This window comes from Panthera leo, chromosome C1 (genome assembly GCF_018350215.1).
Source record: "Panthera leo isolate Ple1 chromosome C1, P.leo_Ple1_pat1.1, whole genome shotgun sequence".
NCBI lineage: Eukaryota > Metazoa > Chordata > Mammalia > Carnivora > Felidae > Panthera > Panthera leo.
Window position 1 is genome coordinate 126539057 of NC_056686.1, and position 19121 is coordinate 126558177.

The window sequence follows — 19121 nt, forward strand, 5'->3', positions numbered from 1 at the left end:
TACAGACTTCAAAACCATCAACAAGTGCACTTTTATCATAATATCTCAGAGAACATTTTAGTTCGTAACTCCAGAACAGTAAATGAACAAGTATCTCACCATTGATGCCATCTGGGCCCTCATCTACCTCCATCTGGGCCTCTTCTTCTTGATCTAGGTTGACATCAGGTGTTTCTACACGGATGATTGACTTATTCAGTAACCTGAAAGCTTCCTTCACATGTTTAGGCTGGACCTAAACCAATCAAGATGAAGTAAATCAGAAAGTCAGTCTTCTTGATATACCAAACAGATTCTCTCCTTACCAAATCATAGTGGCATTTTAACTTTTCTCACACTCTCCCTCTCTCACACACACATAAAATACGTGATAACACCGTAAGTTCACCAGAATGGCTTAAAAGGACCAACAATATATGGTATTGGAAATAATGTAGAACAACTTTCATTCATTGCTGGTGGGAATATAAATTGATACAACCACTAAAGGAAAACCATTTTGGCAGTCTTTACTGATCTGAACACACGTATAACCTCTGACCCAACAATTCTACTTCTAGTGAACAGAAATGCACACACACATATATGCCATACAGACCAAAAGACATGTATCATAAGAACCCAAACTGGAAACTATCCAAATGCCCATTAACAGAAGAATGGGTGAGTCATTGTGATTTATTAACAGAATATTACACAGCACAAAAATGGAAAAACTAGTATTACATAAAACTCAGATGATATTTTATAGTTTTAATTCTGTATGAAAAAAACAGACACAAGGGGGAACATATTCTAGGACTGCATTTATACAAAGTAATCCTTATATCTTTAAGGTTATCATTAAACCCTCACTTCTGTGATCAAATAATCTTTGACAAAGGTGCCAAGCCCACACCTTGGGGAATGGATAGTCTCTTCAACAAATGTTACTGGGCAAACTGGATATCTTTTATGATAAAGAATGAAGTTAGACCCCTGCCTGACATCACATACAAAATTAACTCAAAATAGTTTGAAGACCTAAAACTATAAAACATTATGTAAGAAAACACAGGAAAAAAGCCTCAGGACACTGGATTTGATAATAGTGTCAAAAGCACAGGCAACAAAGGGGTAAACTGACAAATGAAATGATATCCCATTCAAAAACTTCTGAGCATCAAGTGAAACAATCAACAGAGTAAAAAAGGCAATCTACAGAATGGGAGAACTTATCTGCACATTATAAATTTGATAAGGGATTAATATTCAAAACACAGAGAATACCCATGTTCACCACAGCATTAATCACAACAGCCAAGAGGTGGAAGCAACCCAAATGCCCACTGATGGATCAATGGATAAACAAAATGTGGTACACAGCATCCCCCTTATTCTCAGGGATTATGTTCCAAGACCCCAGTGGATGCATAAACCATAGATAGTACTTAATCTTACATATACTGTTTTTCTTATTCATACATATGTCTGATAAAGTTTAATTTATAAATTAGGTACAGTAAGAGCTTAACAATAATAAAATAGAACAGTTATAGCAATGTACTTAATAAAAGTTATGTGAATGTGGTGTCTCTCAAAATAACACTGCATTGTACTCACCCTTCTTTTGATGAGATGATGTAGCTTTAGGCTACTACTGACTTTCTGACAATACTTCAGGAGGATCACCTACCTATTAATGGTAACTCACCTCTATATGTACTCCATAACCTGGGAGATGATTATTTCATTATATTAATCAAACTGAATTCAATAAATACTTCACAGCAACCTTCTTCAAGGGAGAAATCCCAGCACTGTGTATCTTATGAGCACTCAACAGTATATCAAAGATAAAAACATGCTTATAAACCAATAAATCAATTTCTCTTTCCTCCCATTATGTTAAAGTGACTTTGATACCTCATCACAGCAGTGCATTCGAGCCATTGCTTCAGAGAGACGGATCATGCTCTCAAGTTGTCGCACTGTAATCCTCCACGAAGACTTGATTACTCCAGACCCATCCCTCTGGCGGAGACGTTTATATTGTTCCACAATGAAGTCCTCTGACTCTTTAGAAATCTGTTTCAGAACATCACTGAAGTCAGGGCTTTTCTACTTGATGGGAGTGGCATTAAATGTAAGTTTAAGAGCCTTCCAGGTAGAGACACTTTGGGGAAGTGAGAGGGTCAAAACTTTGAAGTCAATGACAATTAATACTGAAATACCTTTCAAAAGAAACTAAGGACACCTGTGAATTTCATATGCTAATTTTATGAAGAGGAAGAGAACAGGGTTAGTATTTAAGCAAATGCCATTTTTCTTCTTATTTTTTTTAATGTTTATTTTTGAGAGAGAGAGAGACAGACAGACAGAGTGTGAGCAGGGGAGGGGCAGAGAGAGGGAGACACAGAATCCAAAGCAGGCTCTAGGCTCTGAGCTGTCAGCACAGAGCTCGACATGGGGCTCAAATCCATAAACCGCAAGATCATGACCTTAGTTGAAGTCGGATGCTTAACTGAGCCACCCAGGTGCCCCGCAAATGCCATTTCTAAGATACATAGCAAGCTGAAGCAGTGGAAAAGGATGTAATGTCTTTTAAATTTGTTGAATAATAACAACAAAGTAAGAATACTAAAAGAATACTCAGTTTTTCAGAGTAAGGAACTCAGCCTATTAAAGAAGCATGCCAAGGTCACAGAGGGATGAGTACACAGTCTAGAGAACAAAAGCCTCTTTACACATATGTATCCAATAACCCTTGGTTTTAAATGCCTCATTAAGCTTTTTTAACGACAGTGAAAATCAATCTCAATATTATGGATAATCAGTGAAGTGACAGATAACTAATTCCTTTGGGTAAAGTCCCAAAAATTGAGCCAGAAAATAGTGTAAAAATCTCATCCAGAATCAATTTTTTTTCTTTTTGTATTCTACTTTAGGAAAATGTCAAACAAAACAAATTTTGAAATTTACTTTAAAAGTGAATGTCCTGGATCTAGTACAGATTCAACTCAATAAACATCAATTACTGTAAAATATTAATCCACATTAATCACAATGACCTAAAGGAATCCAAACTTTTCCTCAAAGAAAGATCCAAGTAGACTACTGACTTAAGCTCATACAATTTTAAGATACTTAGGAATAAGGGGGCACCTGGGTTGCTCAGTAGGTTAAGCACCGACTTCAGCTCAGGTCATGATCTCATAGTTCATGAGTTTGAGCCCCATGTCCGGCCCTGTGCTGACAGTTCAGAGCCTGGAGCCTGCTTCAGAGCCTGTGTCTCTCTCTCTCTCTCTCAAAAATAAAATAAAAACATTAAAAGATTCTTAGGAATAATGGCTGAAATAAAAGTACATCCTACTTTATTTGGTTATTCAAAATTCTTCACCCATTAAAAATCCACGCACCGCCCCCCACCCCAACTTTCTAAGTAGGCTCAATGCCCAGCGTGGAGCCCAATGCAGGGCTTGAACTCACAACCTCAGATCAAGACCTGAGCCAAGATCAAGAGTTGGATGCTTAACCGACTGAGCCACCCAGGCGAACCCCCTGCCCCCATCAAAATCCTTTTATTAGCACTCAACAAAAGAACATTTTTAGAAAATTCCCTCTTCTTAACTCTCTGAAGAAACATTGTTCTCAAAACAAAACCCTCAAAAAGAAAAAACCAAACAAGCATAGGTTAATTTTCATAGAACCCTATTATGCCCTATTAAATGCTGTACTCCAGTACAAAAGGACGAGTTAGTTACCTTGGGTTTAAACTGTCTTGCAAAGAGAAGATACCTCCTGATATCATCAAGGGAATAGACACGATCAATTGAATCCTCAATTCTTGAATGCAAGTCTACTATACGTCTGGCAATAGCATAATCTGTAACCTAATTCAAAAGAAGAAAATCACTTTGATCAGTCACAACGATATCCACTTCAGATTATCCCTGGGATTAATAATTTATAGCTAAAAACAAGCTCTAATATGCCACTGAAACATGTATTAACGGGTACCAAGTTTCTGAGCAAAGTTTGGTACAGTTTCATTTCAAATCTAGGAAGTTTAATGCGTACCTTTGCCCTACTCTAAGAATATTCCTGAAGGAATTGACTGACTTTAATAACAATAGCAGAATTAAGTTTTTAGGGTACCCGGTGTATGCCAGGCACTGTTGCCCTAAGTGTGCCTGGAAGCATTAATTCATGTAACCCTCACAAAAATCTTATTAATTGGTAACATTATCTCCATTTTACAGGTATGTAAATTGAGACCCAGAGAGGTCAAGTGCCTTGTCTGACATCACAGTAAGTAATGGAGCCATGATTTGAACAGTCTAGCTTCAGAGTCTATGCTCTTAGCCACAGTATTATATTGCTGCTTGTGAACAGATAATCATTACAGGATTGTTATTAACATTGAAAAAAAAAAAACACTAAAAATATGGAATTTAATCTCATACGGTACACAAAAAAAGCCAAAGATATATAAAAAAAAAATGTTAATAAGTGCATAAATGGTACATGGGTGTTACATGCACAATTCTATTTCTTAAAACTTCTGTAAGCTTGAAATTATTTCCAATTAAAAAACTTCAAAAACTATCTTAATGAACCATTCACAAACAAAAATATATGAAAATCAGACACTCCCTGGGAATGCAAGCTGATGCAGCCACTCTGGAAAACAGTATGGAGGTTCCTCAAAAAACTAAAATAGAACTACCCTACAACCCAGCAATTGCACTACTAGGCATTTATTCAAGGGATACAGGTGTGCTGTTTCGAAGGGACACATGTACCCCCATGTTTATAGCAGCATTATCAACAATAGCCAAAATATGGCAAGAGCCCAAATGTCCATCAATAGATGAATGGATAAAGAAGATGTGGTATATATATACAATGGAGTATTTACTCGGCAATCAAAAAGAATGAAATCTTGCCATTTGCAACTATGTGGATGGAACTGAAGGGTATAATGCTAAGTGAAATCAGTCAGTCAGGGAAAAACAAAAATCCTATGACTTCACTCATATGAGGACTTTAAGAGACAAAACAGATGAACGTAAGGGAAGGGAAACAAAAATAATATAAAAACAGGGAGGGGGACCAAACAGAAGAGACTCATAAATATGGAGAACAAACTGAGGGTTACTGGAGGGGTTGTAGGAGGGGGAATGGGCTAAAGGGTAAGGGGCACTAAGGAATCTACTCTTGAAATCATTGTTGCACTATATGCTAACTAACTTGGATGTAAATTAAAAAAAAAAATTAAATTAAAAAAAAAAGAAAAAGAAAATCAGACACTCCCAGCTATGAGTGAGGGTAAAGACAGGGAAGGGGGAGGATTAGGTTAGAGAGAGAGAGGGAGAGAGAATCCCAAGCAGGCTCCAAGCTCAGCACAGAGCCTGATGTGGGGCTTGAACTCAGAATCATGAGATCATGACCTGAGCCAAAATCAAGTTAGACGCTTAACCAATTGAGCCACCCAGGGCCCCCAGCAAAAAATTCTAATAAAAATCTTAAAGAGTGTGGCTGGGAGTTAGCTGTCAAGTTTTTTTTATTTCTTGATAATTAAAAAAAATAGTAATGAAAACAACAAAACTCCATATTCCTCAACATAATTAAGTGGAACTAACAATTCAAATGACTTTATTTTGATTTGCTCAATAAACCTTTTGCCCAACCCTGTAGCATTCTGAAAGAAATGAAAGTCAGTGCAAATAAATGCACCAGCTGTTCAGAAGTACATGCTGCAGCCTAGTCTCCTTCAATTACTCAAACTGGAAATAAAAAGGAAGCCCACAGTGACACTTCACACGGTTACCTCATTACATTCATCCACAAGTATAAAGAAGAGATCAAATCGGGACATGATGGGAGCTGACAAATTTATATTTTGTTTCAACGATTTTGATCTGTCATAGTGTCCACTGATTGGGTTCGCTGCTGCCAAAATGGATGTCCTGGCATTCAGAGTAGCCTGACCACAAAAGAAATCATTGTCACAGGTTTAAAAAAGACATTTGGAATGGCTAATAAATATAGGACAAATGCTCAATCTTACTCATAATAAACTGAACGCAAACCAAAATACCTTAAGTAAGACATCATTTTTTACCTACTGAATCATCAAAATTAAAGTCTGATAATATACAGCAAACAGGCACTCCCACATAAGGTGGTGGTATGACATACACACACTTTAAAGCCAGTAATTTCTTGTTAGGAATTTATCTTGCAGTTAGGTACAGGAAGATGTGTGTTCAAGGATATTTACTACAATATGGCTTGTAATCAAAGGCTGAAAATGACCAAATGTCACTCTATAGAAGGCTAATGAGCCAAAATGAGGAACAAACATTTGAAAACCATGTGGTAATAAAAACACTAAAATGGATCTAATATATGCTGGCATAGAAAGATTGCCAAAATAAAATTATGAAGTTAAATGAGCAAGGAAGTAAACTGTATGTATTATGCTTATTTATGTATGAAAAATTCCTGAAAGAGCTTAACTTCAATATATACTCTGAATATTTACTGATGATAGGAGTTGCAGGGGAAGATTTCGTCTTTTAATTTATATTTTACTGTAGCGCTTTAATTTTCCTTACCTACTTGGATGCATTACTTTTATTTACAAAGTTTAGTTTCTCTCTAATGTTGGTTACAATATTATGCTTATTATTTTCTTTTAAATAATCTATTGAGTTTGATTATTTTTGTTACAACTGGAAGCATGCACTGTCAGAAAATAGAAGCTTTGTGGAAAATTTGAGGAGTAAAATGCTAAAAATTTCATCAGTACTTCCTCTACTTTCTGTGATAGTAAAACATGTTCAAAGTACCCTAAAAAAGCACCTATAATTTGGATTAATAATCCTCAGGGCTATGTGTCCCATTTCAACAATCAGCATTTCATGTTGAATAATGCATTTTATTCTAGTGAACATCTCTAGAACTACACTAATATTTAAGGCTAAGGCATGATGCAGCAGAACAGAGGTGGACACACATACCTTCACTCCTGCTTTAGTGATGGAGATGGTCTGCTGTTCCATAGCTTCGTGAATAGCAACTTGATCCCGCACATCCATCTTATCAAATTCATCAATACAACATACACCCTTGTAACCAAACAAATCTAGCATAAGAAACTGCCTTTGAGATGTCTTGAAATGGCAAGATATACTTGAAATGGCAAATATAAATTTAAGTTTGTTACCAGAAACCTTTCCATTCTCTAAACAACTCTAAGATAGGTAATTAAGCAACTTTTTTTAAACAAATTTTTTAAACTTTTTATTTGAAGGAGAAAGAATACACATGAGCAGGGAGAGGAGCAGAGGGAGAGAGAGAGAATCTTAAGCAGGCTCCATGCTCAGCACAGAGTCTGAAGAGGGGCTCAATCCCCTGACCCTGGGATCATGACCTGACCCGAAGTCAAGAGTTGGACACTCAACTGAATGAGTCACCCAGGTGCCCCAGTAAATAAGCAATCTTAATTTCCTCTGCTAGAGTAGGATAGTTCAACAGATTACAGAGTTAGAAGGAATCATATACTTTGACCCATTTTAAACTATGAGCAAGATTAAAAACATAGTTACTGGGGTGCCTGGGAAGCTCAGTTGGTTGAGTGTCCAAGTCTTGATTTTGGCGTAGGTCATGATCTCCCATTTTTTTAAGCTCGAGCCCCACACTGGGCTCCACACTATTAGGATTCTTTTTCTCCCTCTCTGCCCCTCCTCAACTCGTGTTTTTTTCTCTCTCTCTCAATAAATAAACTTAAAAAAACAACAACAAAAAAACCCCTACAGTTACTTATTATTGCATTTTTATTCAACACCAAAATCTTGTGTAAACCTCTAGGTCAAATATTCTGGGTCCCCTCAGCATTGATTTTAGGCTGAGGAAATGAAGGGTAAAGTTGCAATTACAAATGTGTATCTACACCTTATATGCCTTCATAGATCTAACAGATCTATGTCAAATACATGTAAAAGGCAACAAACATACTCATAGAGGTGTCACTGTCTGGAAAGGAAAAAATGCTGGGAATTACTAATCACAGCAAACACACATGCTCAGGGCAGGCAATACATTCTAGAGAAGCTCAGAAAGTGATTAATGAGGAAAAGATCAATGAAATTCTAGATTAATAAAACTGATTTACTAAAAATGGCTTTTTAAAAGTTTATTTTGAGAGAGCCCATGCATGTGAGGGGAGGGGCAGAGAGAGAGAAAGGGAGAAGAGAATCCCAAGCAGGCTCCACACTGTCAGCCCAGAGTCCAATGCAGGGCTTGATCCCACAAACTGTGAGATAATGATCTGAGCTGAAATCAAGAGTTGGACCCTCAACCGACTGAGCCACCCAGGCACCCTAAAAATAGCTTTTTTAAAGGCTATTTTCTTAATAGAAACTTACAGGCATTTAATGATAGGGTAGGGGCTATTCTGATTTCTTTATATCCAAAAGTATAAAATGTCCTTACATTATCAGCCAGCATCAAAGCTCCAGCTTCAATGACAAATTCATGAGATTCTTCATCTCTCACAACAGCTGCTGTTAAGCCAGCAGCACTGGATGCTTTGCCACTGGTGTAGACAGCTCTGGGGCTGAACTCCTCCACATGCCTGTTCAAGGTTATCATATTCATTAATACATACTACAAAGCATCCTTTCTAGAAATGTCAGCTGACAGGGTTTATGTCAATCAAGAATTTATTATTTCTTAACATTTGAGAAAGGCATTAGCATAAACAATTCATAAAGACATATATCACAGACTAAACAGAACACCTTATCTCCTTTGGCCTTTTTAATCAATTTAAATCCATTCCTATCAAATTGGAAAATGAAGTTCATACATGACAAAAACACCATTTTAAAGGAAGCCTTTAATAATAAACAGTAAACATTTAGGCAACAATGATCTATTCGAAGGCTCTGCACTTAAGAAACAAAAAAAGACAAAACTAGATGTGAGACTTATTCCAAAAATGCAAGGCTGGTTTAATACCTAAAATCAGTAACATGCCATATCAACAGAATAAAGAACTATCTTGACAGAAGCAGAAAAAGCATGTGACAAAATCTAATACCCTTTCATTTTAAAAACTCAACAAACTAGAAATAGAAGAGAATTTCCCACAACTTAAAAAGGGTATCTCTGAAAACCCACAGCTAACATCATACTTGGTCAAAGGTGAATGCTTTCTCTCTAAAATCTAGAACAAGACACAGATGTTCACTCTTGCCACATCTATTTAACATTATACTGAAAGGTCTAGCCAGGGCAACTGGGAAAGAAAAAAGGGCACCTAGATTTAAAAGGAAGAACAACTATCACTATTTGCAGATAACATGAGCTTGTAGATACAAAATCCTAGGGAATCTACTAAAACAGAATGAGTTCTTGCAAGGCTGAAAGATAAGAGATCAACAGTCTATTGTATTTCTATACACTTATAGTGAACAACCCAAAAATGAAAATAAGAAAATAGTTTTCCATTTATGATAGCATCAAAAAGAATAAAATACTTATGAACAAACTTAACAAGAGAAGCACAAGCTTATACCATGAAAACTAAAAAACACTGTTCAAAAATATTAAAACCTAAATAAATGGAAAGACATCCGATGTTTACGGATGAGAAGACTTAATATTGTTAAAAAGATAATTTACCTCAAATTGATCTACAGTTTAATGCAATCTCTATTAATGTCACAACTAGCTTCTTTGTAGAAACTCACAAAGCTGATCCTAAAATTCTTGATCCTAAAACTCAAGGCACCCAGAATAGCCAAAACAATCTGAAAAAGAACAATTAGTTGGAGGACTCACACTTCCTGATTTTTATTATTTATTTTTGAGAGAGAGAGAGAGAGAGAGAGAGAGAGACAGAGAGAGAGAACATGTGCATGTGAGCAAGGGAGAGGGGCAGAGGGAGAGAGGGAGAATCCCAAGCAGGTTCTTCATCAAGCATGGAGCTCCAACGTGGGGCTCGATACCATGACTCTGAGATCATGACCGGAGTCAAAATCAAGAGTTGGAAACTCAAATGACTGAGACAGCCAGGCAGCCCTCATACTTCCTGATTTTATTTTTTTAATGTTTATTTTTACTTTTATTTTTGAGAGAGAGAGAGAGAGAATGCATGTGAGCAGGGGAGGGGCAAAGAAGGGGTTGGGGGGGGGGGCGGAACAGAGGATCTGAAAAAGGCTTTGTGCTGACAGCACAGAACTCACAAACCTGTGAGATCATGCCCTGAGGTGAGGTTGGACACTTAACTGACTGAGCCACCCAGGCACCCCACACTTTCTGATTTTAGGACTTACTACAAAACTACAGTAGTCAAGATAGTGTGGTATTGGCCTAAAGAGAGACATAGAGATTATGAAATATAATTGTGAGTCTAGAAATAAACCCTCATATTTATAGTCAACTGATTTTCAACAAGGGTCCCAAAACATTTCAATAAGGATAAGAATAGTCTTGGCGTTCAAATACCTGGATATCCACATGCAAAAGAATAAAGTTGAACCCCTGTCTCACACTATGTACAAAAACTAACTCAAAATGGATCAAGGACCTAAATTTTAAGAACTAACATTATCCCCAAGAATTACAAGCAGGGACTTGAACAGTTAGTTGCACATCAATGTTCATAGCAGCATTATTCACAATAGCCCAAAGGTGGAAACAACAAAAGGTGATAAATACATCAATAAATTATTATTATTCAGTCTTAAAAAGGAAGGAAATTCTAAGACATTCTACAACATGGGTGACCCCTGAATATTATGCTCAGTGAAATAAACCAGTCACAAAAGGACACATACTGTATGATTCCATGTATATGAGGGACCTAGAATAATCAAATTTAGAGACAGAAAGTAGAATGATGGGGTGTCTGGGTGGCTCAGCTGGTTGAGTGTCTGACTCAATTTTAGCTCAGGTCATGATCTCATGGTTCGTGGGTTTGAGTCCCACATCAGGCTTTGTGCTGACATCGAGGAGCCTGTTTGGGATTCTCGCTCTCCTTTTTTCTCTGCCCCTCCCCCACTTGCATGCACACACGTGCGCGTGCCCTCTCTCTCTCTCAATAAATAAACAAACTTAAAAAAAAAATGGTGGGTTGCTAGGGGCTGGGACAGGGGGTAAATGTGGAATTACTGTTCAATGCAAACAGATTTTCAGTTTGGGAGATGAAAGAGTTCTACAGATGGATGTGATGACTGCACAACTTGAATGTACTTAATGCCACTGAAATGTACAAGTAAAAATGTTTAAGAATGGCCAATGTGATGCATATTTTGCAATAAAAAAAGGCGAAAACTTACATATAGCAGCACTGGCTTATAAAAGCCAAAGTAGAAACAATCCAAATGCCCATTAACTGATAAACAGATAATTAAATGTGGTAACATACATATGATAGAACATTAGGCAATAAAAGGAAATTAAGTATTGGCATGCTCCAACATGGCTAAACCTTGAAAACATTATGCTAGGCAGAAGCAGCCAGTCACAATGAATCACACAGTATATGATTCCATTTACAGGAAATGTCCAGATAGAGACACTAAAGCAGATTAGTGATTGCCTATGCCTAGGGAGGAGAATGAAGACTGACTGCTAGTGGATACAAGATTTCTTTTTGGGTAATGAAAATGTTGTAAACTTAGTCTAGTAATGGTCATACAACTCTGTGAATACACTAAAACCACTGAATTGTACACTTTAAAAGGGCAAATTTTATGATATGGAAATTATATTGCAATAAAGATACTAAAAACCCACTAGATATAAAGGCTATTTCTGTCTAAGATAATCAAGTATAATACAATTCTGTTACCAACAGCAACATTGTAGCACATCTTTTTATGGTGGTGGAGAGGAGATGGGAGCAGAGGAAATGAAAAGAATCCCTTTTAAGATAAGACTATTATTTTCAAATCTAGAGCCTAGTCCTTGATACACATGAAGAAAATACTTAGTTATAAAATCCCAAACTAAAAATGGTCTATGTTCTAGAACAAATTACTGAAATAAATAAAGGAAAAGCAGCTTGATACAGTATGAAAAGCACATGCTTTGCAGTCACATACATCCAAGTTCTAATACTCATGGCTCAGAAGTCACTTGTTAGCTATGAGAAGTTGGGTGATTTATTAAGTTTCAGAGAACTTCTGTTTGCCTCCCTGAAAAAGAGGATAATATCACATGCCTGTCTGGGTGCTGCCAGGATGAGAGAATGCATATACATATATATAGCACCAAGAACACACCAGGTGTTTCAAAACTGGTTTGGTATTATTTTGACCTCTAAGTTTCTTAAAAGTTTGAAAGTAAGCAAGTATTTGCTATAGCTTCTAAAAATAAGCAAAAATTGCTAAAGCAGTACACATGCTGATACGGTTAGCATAACGTGTCTATCCTTGTTGCACTGCTATTGGAAAGCGTGTCCTATTTAAGAACCTTAAAGATGTTTGTATTCTTAGTCTCGACAATCCTATGTCTAGGGATTTTCGCAAAGGAAACAAACAAAATAAAAAATTTATATAAATCATGATGTTCATGGTATTAATATCCATAATTGTTAAATGAAGCAAACTAGGAAAATAATTTTCTAAGTTGCAGTACACCAACAAAAGACAACTGTGAAAATAAAGAAACATGGAAAAATATTTACAGTAAATTAAAAATACATATGCTGTGATTTATAACCGTGAAAATACACATTCATGTATCTAAAGACTTAGAATTAAAAGAATTCTAAATAGAATTAAAATTACAGGCAATTTTTCCCTATTCTAAATAGGCAAACACTTACTTGAGAAACTGGCTCTTAGCTGTACTTGGGTCACCAACAATGCAAACATTTATGTCCCCTCGAAGGGAGGTTCCTTCCCCTGTTGTCTTTGGAACACCACCAAAGAGCATCAGGAGGACACCCCGTTTTACTTCATCGTTGCCTAAAACAAAAACACAAGGTATTTTTCAACATGAGATTAAACAATTTCATAACAAATTACAGGTTTACCAACTGAAAGAGCAGAAAAGAGCTCAAGTAAAGCCTAAGATGAACTAAAAATATTATGGCTTCTAACTTTGGTTCTCGCTTTATGAATTCAAAGCCACCTAACCCCTGTCCAATGTCTCTGTACCAAAGATGTCACAGATGCTTATGCCCGCCACCATCCCAAGAGCCCTTGTTTGTTTGCAAGTCCTACTTCCTACACAGTCTTTCCTGATGTAGTACTTCTCAAATAACTCTCTCCATAAACTATGTCCACCACAGCACACTGCACTTGCTAGATCTTGCCCCTTACCTATTTAGCCCATCCCACCTCCCATATCCCTCCAGTAACCCTGTTTGTTCTCCATATTTAAGAGTCTCTTCTGTTTTGTCCCCCTCCCTGTTTTTATATTATTTTTGCTTCCCTTCCCTTATGTTCATCTGTTTTGTCTCTTCAAGTCCTCATATGAGTGAAATCATGATTTTTGTCTTTCTCTAATTTCACTTAGCATAATACCCTCCAGTTCCATCCACATAGTTGCAAATGGCAAGATTTCATTCTTTTTGATTGCCGAGTAATACTCCATTGTATATACATATACACTACATCTTCTTTATCCATTCATCAATCGATGGACATTTGGGCTCTTTCCATACTTTGGCTATTGTCGATAGTGCTGCTATAAACATGGGAGTGCATGTGTCCCTTCGAAACAGCACACCTGTATCCCTTGGATGAATACAATACCTAGTAGTGCAATTGCTGGGTCACTGCACTTGCTAGATCTTTCTAATGGCAGGTCTTGCTATTCTATCAAGAGTTTGAGGAAATGGTCCATGATTTACTTCTTTTGTATCACCAACACTGAACAGTGCTGAATATAAATACATGCTAACTGGACTGCTATGGATGAGATAAGATGCTGAATGTGATTTATGGCCACTTCTACAAGCAATTTATGACTCCAATATAAGAAGAAAATGTATAGTAAAAAACCTGGATCTTCAGAAAAGTGCTTCAGAAAAATGGGTTAAAAGACCCATTTTTTGTGTGCTAATTATTACGACTTTTTGTGAATTCTATCAACAAAGTGCTGGCACATTTACACAAACCACCCTTTAAAGGCAGAAAAAATCCATTCCACAAATAAAACTCTGACTTATGATCTATGAAACAAGTGTGTTAGGAGGTGTTGTGGTTTTTAAATAGTCCACAAATTCTTTGATGCTTCTCATTTGAAAATGGAGCTTACTTCTCCTTTCCTTAGGAGTGGCTGGACTTAATAACTTGTTTCTAAAAAAATAGCATATAGTGAAGTGAAGGTGTGCAACTTCTGATACTAGGTCCCGAAAAGCATTTTTTTGTTTTAAATGTTTATTTATTTTTGAGAGAGAGACAGAGACAGGCAGAGAAGGACACAAAGAATCTGAAGCAGGGCTTGAACTCATGAACCACAAGATCATGACCTGAGCCAAAGTCAGAAGTTCAATTGACTGAGCTGTCCAGGCGCCCCCAGAGAAGCATCCTACTTCCTCCCTGCTTTGCCCTCGATGCACACTCTGGAAGAAGCCAGCTGCTGCGTGGTGAGAACAAACAGCCCCGTGGAAGAGATTCATGTGGCAAGGAATTATAGTTTCCAGTTAACAACTAGCACTAACAGGTAAGGCCTTCTAAGTGGATCTTTCAGTCAAGTTTTCAGATGACTACAGCCCTAGCTGATGTCTTAGCTGTATCCTTAGGAAAGACTGAGCCAGAAACACTCAACCAGAACCACCTAACTGACCCATAGACTGTATGAGATACTGTTTCTTTTTTGAAGCCACTAACTTTTGGGGTAATTTGTAATGCAAAAATAGATTAACTTCTGGGGGGGAGGGGAGTGGAGCTAAATAGAAATTTTGACACCTACTCAATTAAGGGAGGACACTCTAAAATCCATAGAGGATTATTAACATAGAGGGTATCAGTTCAATATCATTGGCCAAATATTTAGACAGAAAAAAAAAAAAAAAGGTTACTTTTAAATAGTTAAAAATATATACCTAAGACAAATACCCATAATCTTTTATCAGTTCCTGCCCTAACTCCAATTCAGTATGAAAGGATGGAAAAAACATGGGTAAAGCACGAAGCTTAAAAATTAGTCATATCCTGGGATGCCTGGGTAGCTCAGTCAGTTAAGCGGCCGACTTTGGCTCCGGTCATGATCTCACGGTTTATGAGTTCAACCTCTGCATCGGGTTCTGTGCTGGCAGCTCAGAGCCTACAGCCACTTCAGATTCTCTGTCTCCCTCTCTCTCTGCCCCTCCCCTATTCGACTCTGTGTCTCTGTCTCTCAAAAATAAACATTAAAAACAAAAATGTTTTTAATTTAGTCATATCCTTCAACATATAAAGGGAATTAAATGATGGTGAGCAATTAGCAACCAAGAGCCAAAAAAACACAAAGAGACCACCAAAGGTACAGACATAGTACATGTAACCAAGAAACATCATGAAATCTCCTCAAAAATTAAACAAACAAAAATAAGGATATTAATCTAGTATTTTGGAATGTACTTAAGTACATTTCTGCCCTAAAGCCAGAAAAAGAAGCCTAAATGACCTTTTATTCTTTTTTAAAAATCATGCTAAAACATACATACACAAAATTTACCATTCCAATAATTTTTTAAGTGTGTAATTCAGTGGAATGAAGTACACCCACTATGTTTTATAACCACCACCCTTATCCATTTCTAGAACTTGTCATCACCCCCAACAGAAACTTTATCCATGAAACACTAACTCCCCAATCCCCTCCCCCAACAGGTAACCTCTTTCTACTTTGTGTCTCTATGAACTTGCCTATTCTAGGCACCTCATTTTAAGTGGAATCATTTGTCCTTTTGTAGATGACTTTTTAATATCCCTTGTAAGTCTACCAAAAAAACCTTTTGATCTGATTTATGTGCTGTAAGAAATCACTCATTGCTGTTTTTAAAAAAAATTTAAATTCCAGTAGAGTTAAACATACAGTAGTTATTGCTGCTTTTTAATCATCATCTTGATTTCAAGTTTATGTGACAAATGGAAGGCACTCTTACCATGAATAGTAGGGAACAGGCTGGTACAGAGATTGTGGTACAGATTTTTATCCTGACTCATTTCAAACACTTTCTCCCACTCCTTCACTGTCATTTGGTTCTTAATGCTCTCAGCCGTCTGTTCCTCATCTCGGAGCTCTTTTCCTCCAAACTGAGAGGTGGAGAAAGGAAAAATACTTGCATGGAAACAGTCAAAGTAAAGTGAAAGAGCTTCACTACAAACAAAAAATAGCCTGGGAGGTCAACTTCAGGATCTGTTGACTATAAAGGTTTGCAGAAAAAATCCCCATATTATTAAGGCCTAAGTTAATCAAGATATTGAAGAGTTTGTCATTTGTCCAATGAATTAAAAACAAAAAAGCTACCACTGTTTTGTATTGTTATCTAAACGAATCGGAATGCTCAAAAGATAAGCCATAATAAAATGTTAATCACTGATATGAAGATGAAAATGAAGTAAGAGAGTATTATATTCACCCCTCTTGCAATGCTGTACTAGTTTCCAAACTTTTTCTCACTGTTTTCCCACTCAGGACATAGAATCAAGTTCTACAGAACTATAATACCAGGAATCCACACAAAGAGCAAGTTAAAACAAAATTATCCCATAGGTAATTCATATCAATGCTCTTAAAGCACAGAGCTCTTAAACATGAAAACAAAAAGACTTTTCCTCAAGATCAGAAAGACATGAAAAAATCTGGTTTTAAAACTAAAGAATCATGGGGTGCCTGGGTGGCTCAGTGGGTTAAGTGTCTGACTCTTGATTTTGGCACAGGACATGTTCTCACGGTTCGTGGGTTTGAGCCCTGAGTCGGGCTCCACACTGACCATGCAGAGCCTGCTTGGGATTCTCTCTCTCTGCTCCTCCCCAGCTCATGTGTGTGCATGCATGTGTGTGTTCTCTCTCAAGAGAAATAAATTTAATAAATAAATAAAACTAAAAAAACAAACCACCCTGCTCCCCTTTAACAGTGACTAGATAATTCAGTAGTTTCAGAAGCCTATACTGTGGCAGCCCCAGGGGAGGTCTTTCTCAATCTTGCCACTGTAAGACTCACCCTTGGGTTGGTGGGTGCAACACAGCAGGCAAGAAAGACCAGCCTGTATGAAAGGTCCCTAACACCAAGAGCCCGGAGTCCTCGAATGCCTTCCGTTTCATATCCATCAACACCACTTACACGGGAATTAGTTTCAGCGCGTGCTCCTGAAAGAATGAATGATAGTTTGTTTTACAGCTCAAATACCAAAAGTGCTGAGAATCAAAATTGCTTAAAAAAACAAAACCTATAAATCCAAAGATTTCATTTAGGCTTTGAAATTTTTCAGAGCAGTGCTTTTTGTAGCAAAATTAATTTGTCTCTATTCTTATACTTCCTTGCTCACCCTCTGATTGGTAGCCAAAAATAAGAAAAGAAAGATTCGAGAAGCTTAAATGTTCTGCAATTTAGGTAATGAGAATTGTTAAATATGAGCTAAAGATTACTGACCTGGTATGCTAAGCTTAGAGACATCAGGCACAACAATCAATGTCCCTGTAAAGTCACACTTGTCACCAGCTTGAGCTGACTCCACAGCTTCAGCTCTCAAGATCACTTCTAAACTTCGGGGGATACTCCCTCGAGGAAGCTCAGCTTGGGTCTCTTGAATACGAACCTATAACAAAACAAATAAATGGCTAAGAATGAGAAGAGATTATCTTTCAAATGTCATATAATCTAAATTAATGTCACAAATATTGACAAATATTGATGTATTCCAAACTCTCACCGTTTGCAGACTTTTGACATTTGCCAAAATTCATCTTAAAAATTCTCTACCCCAGGGGAGAGAGGAAAATGGGTGATGGGCACTGAGGAAGGCACTTGTTGGGATGAACACTGGGTGTTGTATGTAGATGAACCACGGGAATCTACCCCAAAAACCAAGAGCACACTTTACACACTGTATGTTAGCCAATTTGACAATAAATTATATTAAAAAAAAAAAACAACTCTATCCTGCAACTCCAATCCGAAGCAGGCTTCAGGCGGGTTCTGCCCCTAACGCGGGGCTCAAACTCACAAACCTCGAGATCATGACCTGAGCCAAAGTCAGATACTTAACCAACTGAGCCACCCAGGTGCTCCTAAAAACTTCACTTTTAGTACACTTATCATGATGAGCTCTGAGTAATATGTGGAACTGCTCAATCACTATATTGTATACCTCAAACTAATATCACACTGTATGTTAAATATACTGGAATTAAAATAATAAAAAATTAAATAAAAACTTCACTTTTACTCTCATTAAAAAAATTTTTCCAGGGGGTGCCTGGGTGGCTCAGTCGGTAAGCATCCGACTCTTGATTTCAGCTCAGGTCATGATCTCACGGTTTGTGAGTTCGAGCCCCACATTGGGCTCTGCGCAGTGATCACAGAGCCTGCTTGGGATTCTGTCTCCCTCTTTCTCTGACCCTCCTCTGCTCTCTCTCTCTCAAGAAATAAACCGGGGCACCTGGGTGGTTCAGTCGGTTGAGCGTCCGACTTCGGCTCAGGGCATGATCTCGCGGTCCGTGAGTTCCAGCCCCGTGTTGGGCTCTGTGCTAACAGCTCAGAGCCTGGAGCCTGTTTCAGATTCTGTGTCTCCTTCTCTCTCTGACCCTCCCCCATTCATGCTCTGTCTCTCTCTGTCTCAAAAATAAAACGTTAAAAAAAAAAACAATAAAAAAAATTAAAAAAACATTTTTCTGAGGTGCCTTGGTGGCTCAGTCGGTTGAGTGTCAGCCTTTGGCTCAGGTCATGCATGATTTCAGTTTGTGGGTTCAAGCCCCATGATGGGCTCTGCACAAACAACTCAGAGTGTGGAGCCTGCTTGTAATTTGGTGTCTCCCTCTCTCTCTGCCCTTCCACCACTTGAGCGCACATGCACTCTCTCACTCAAAAATAAACATTAAAAAAAAAAAAAAAAACTCTAAAAAATTTTTTGCCCCTCCTTGTCCTGACTGTGTAGTTAGATATCTGCTCTGTTCCATCTTCCT

The 19121-nt window shown here is 37.5% G+C and overlaps 1 protein-coding gene across 2 annotated transcripts in view; it reads right to left on the minus strand.

Moving 5' to 3' along the window:
- MCM6 (minichromosome maintenance complex component 6) overlaps window positions 1-19121 on the minus strand; it is a 38900-nt gene that overhangs the window by 8084 nt on the left and 11695 nt on the right. For both annotated transcript variants that reach the window (XM_042948593.1, XM_042948594.1), the window contains exons 5-14: window positions 17590-17755; window positions 17161-17306; window positions 16100-16250; window positions 12827-12968; window positions 8482-8623; window positions 7008-7115; window positions 5813-5968; window positions 3744-3872; window positions 1906-2067; window positions 100-235 (exon numbers count right to left, since the gene is read on the minus strand). In XM_042948593.1, coding sequence (XP_042804527.1) covers window positions 100-235; window positions 1906-2067; window positions 3744-3872; window positions 5813-5968; window positions 7008-7115; window positions 8482-8623; window positions 12827-12968; window positions 16100-16250; window positions 17161-17306; window positions 17590-17755 — 1438 coding nt within the window. The remainder of the gene's footprint in view (window positions 1-99; window positions 236-1905; window positions 2068-3743; window positions 3873-5812; window positions 5969-7007; window positions 7116-8481; window positions 8624-12826; window positions 12969-16099; window positions 16251-17160; window positions 17307-17589; window positions 17756-19121) is intronic.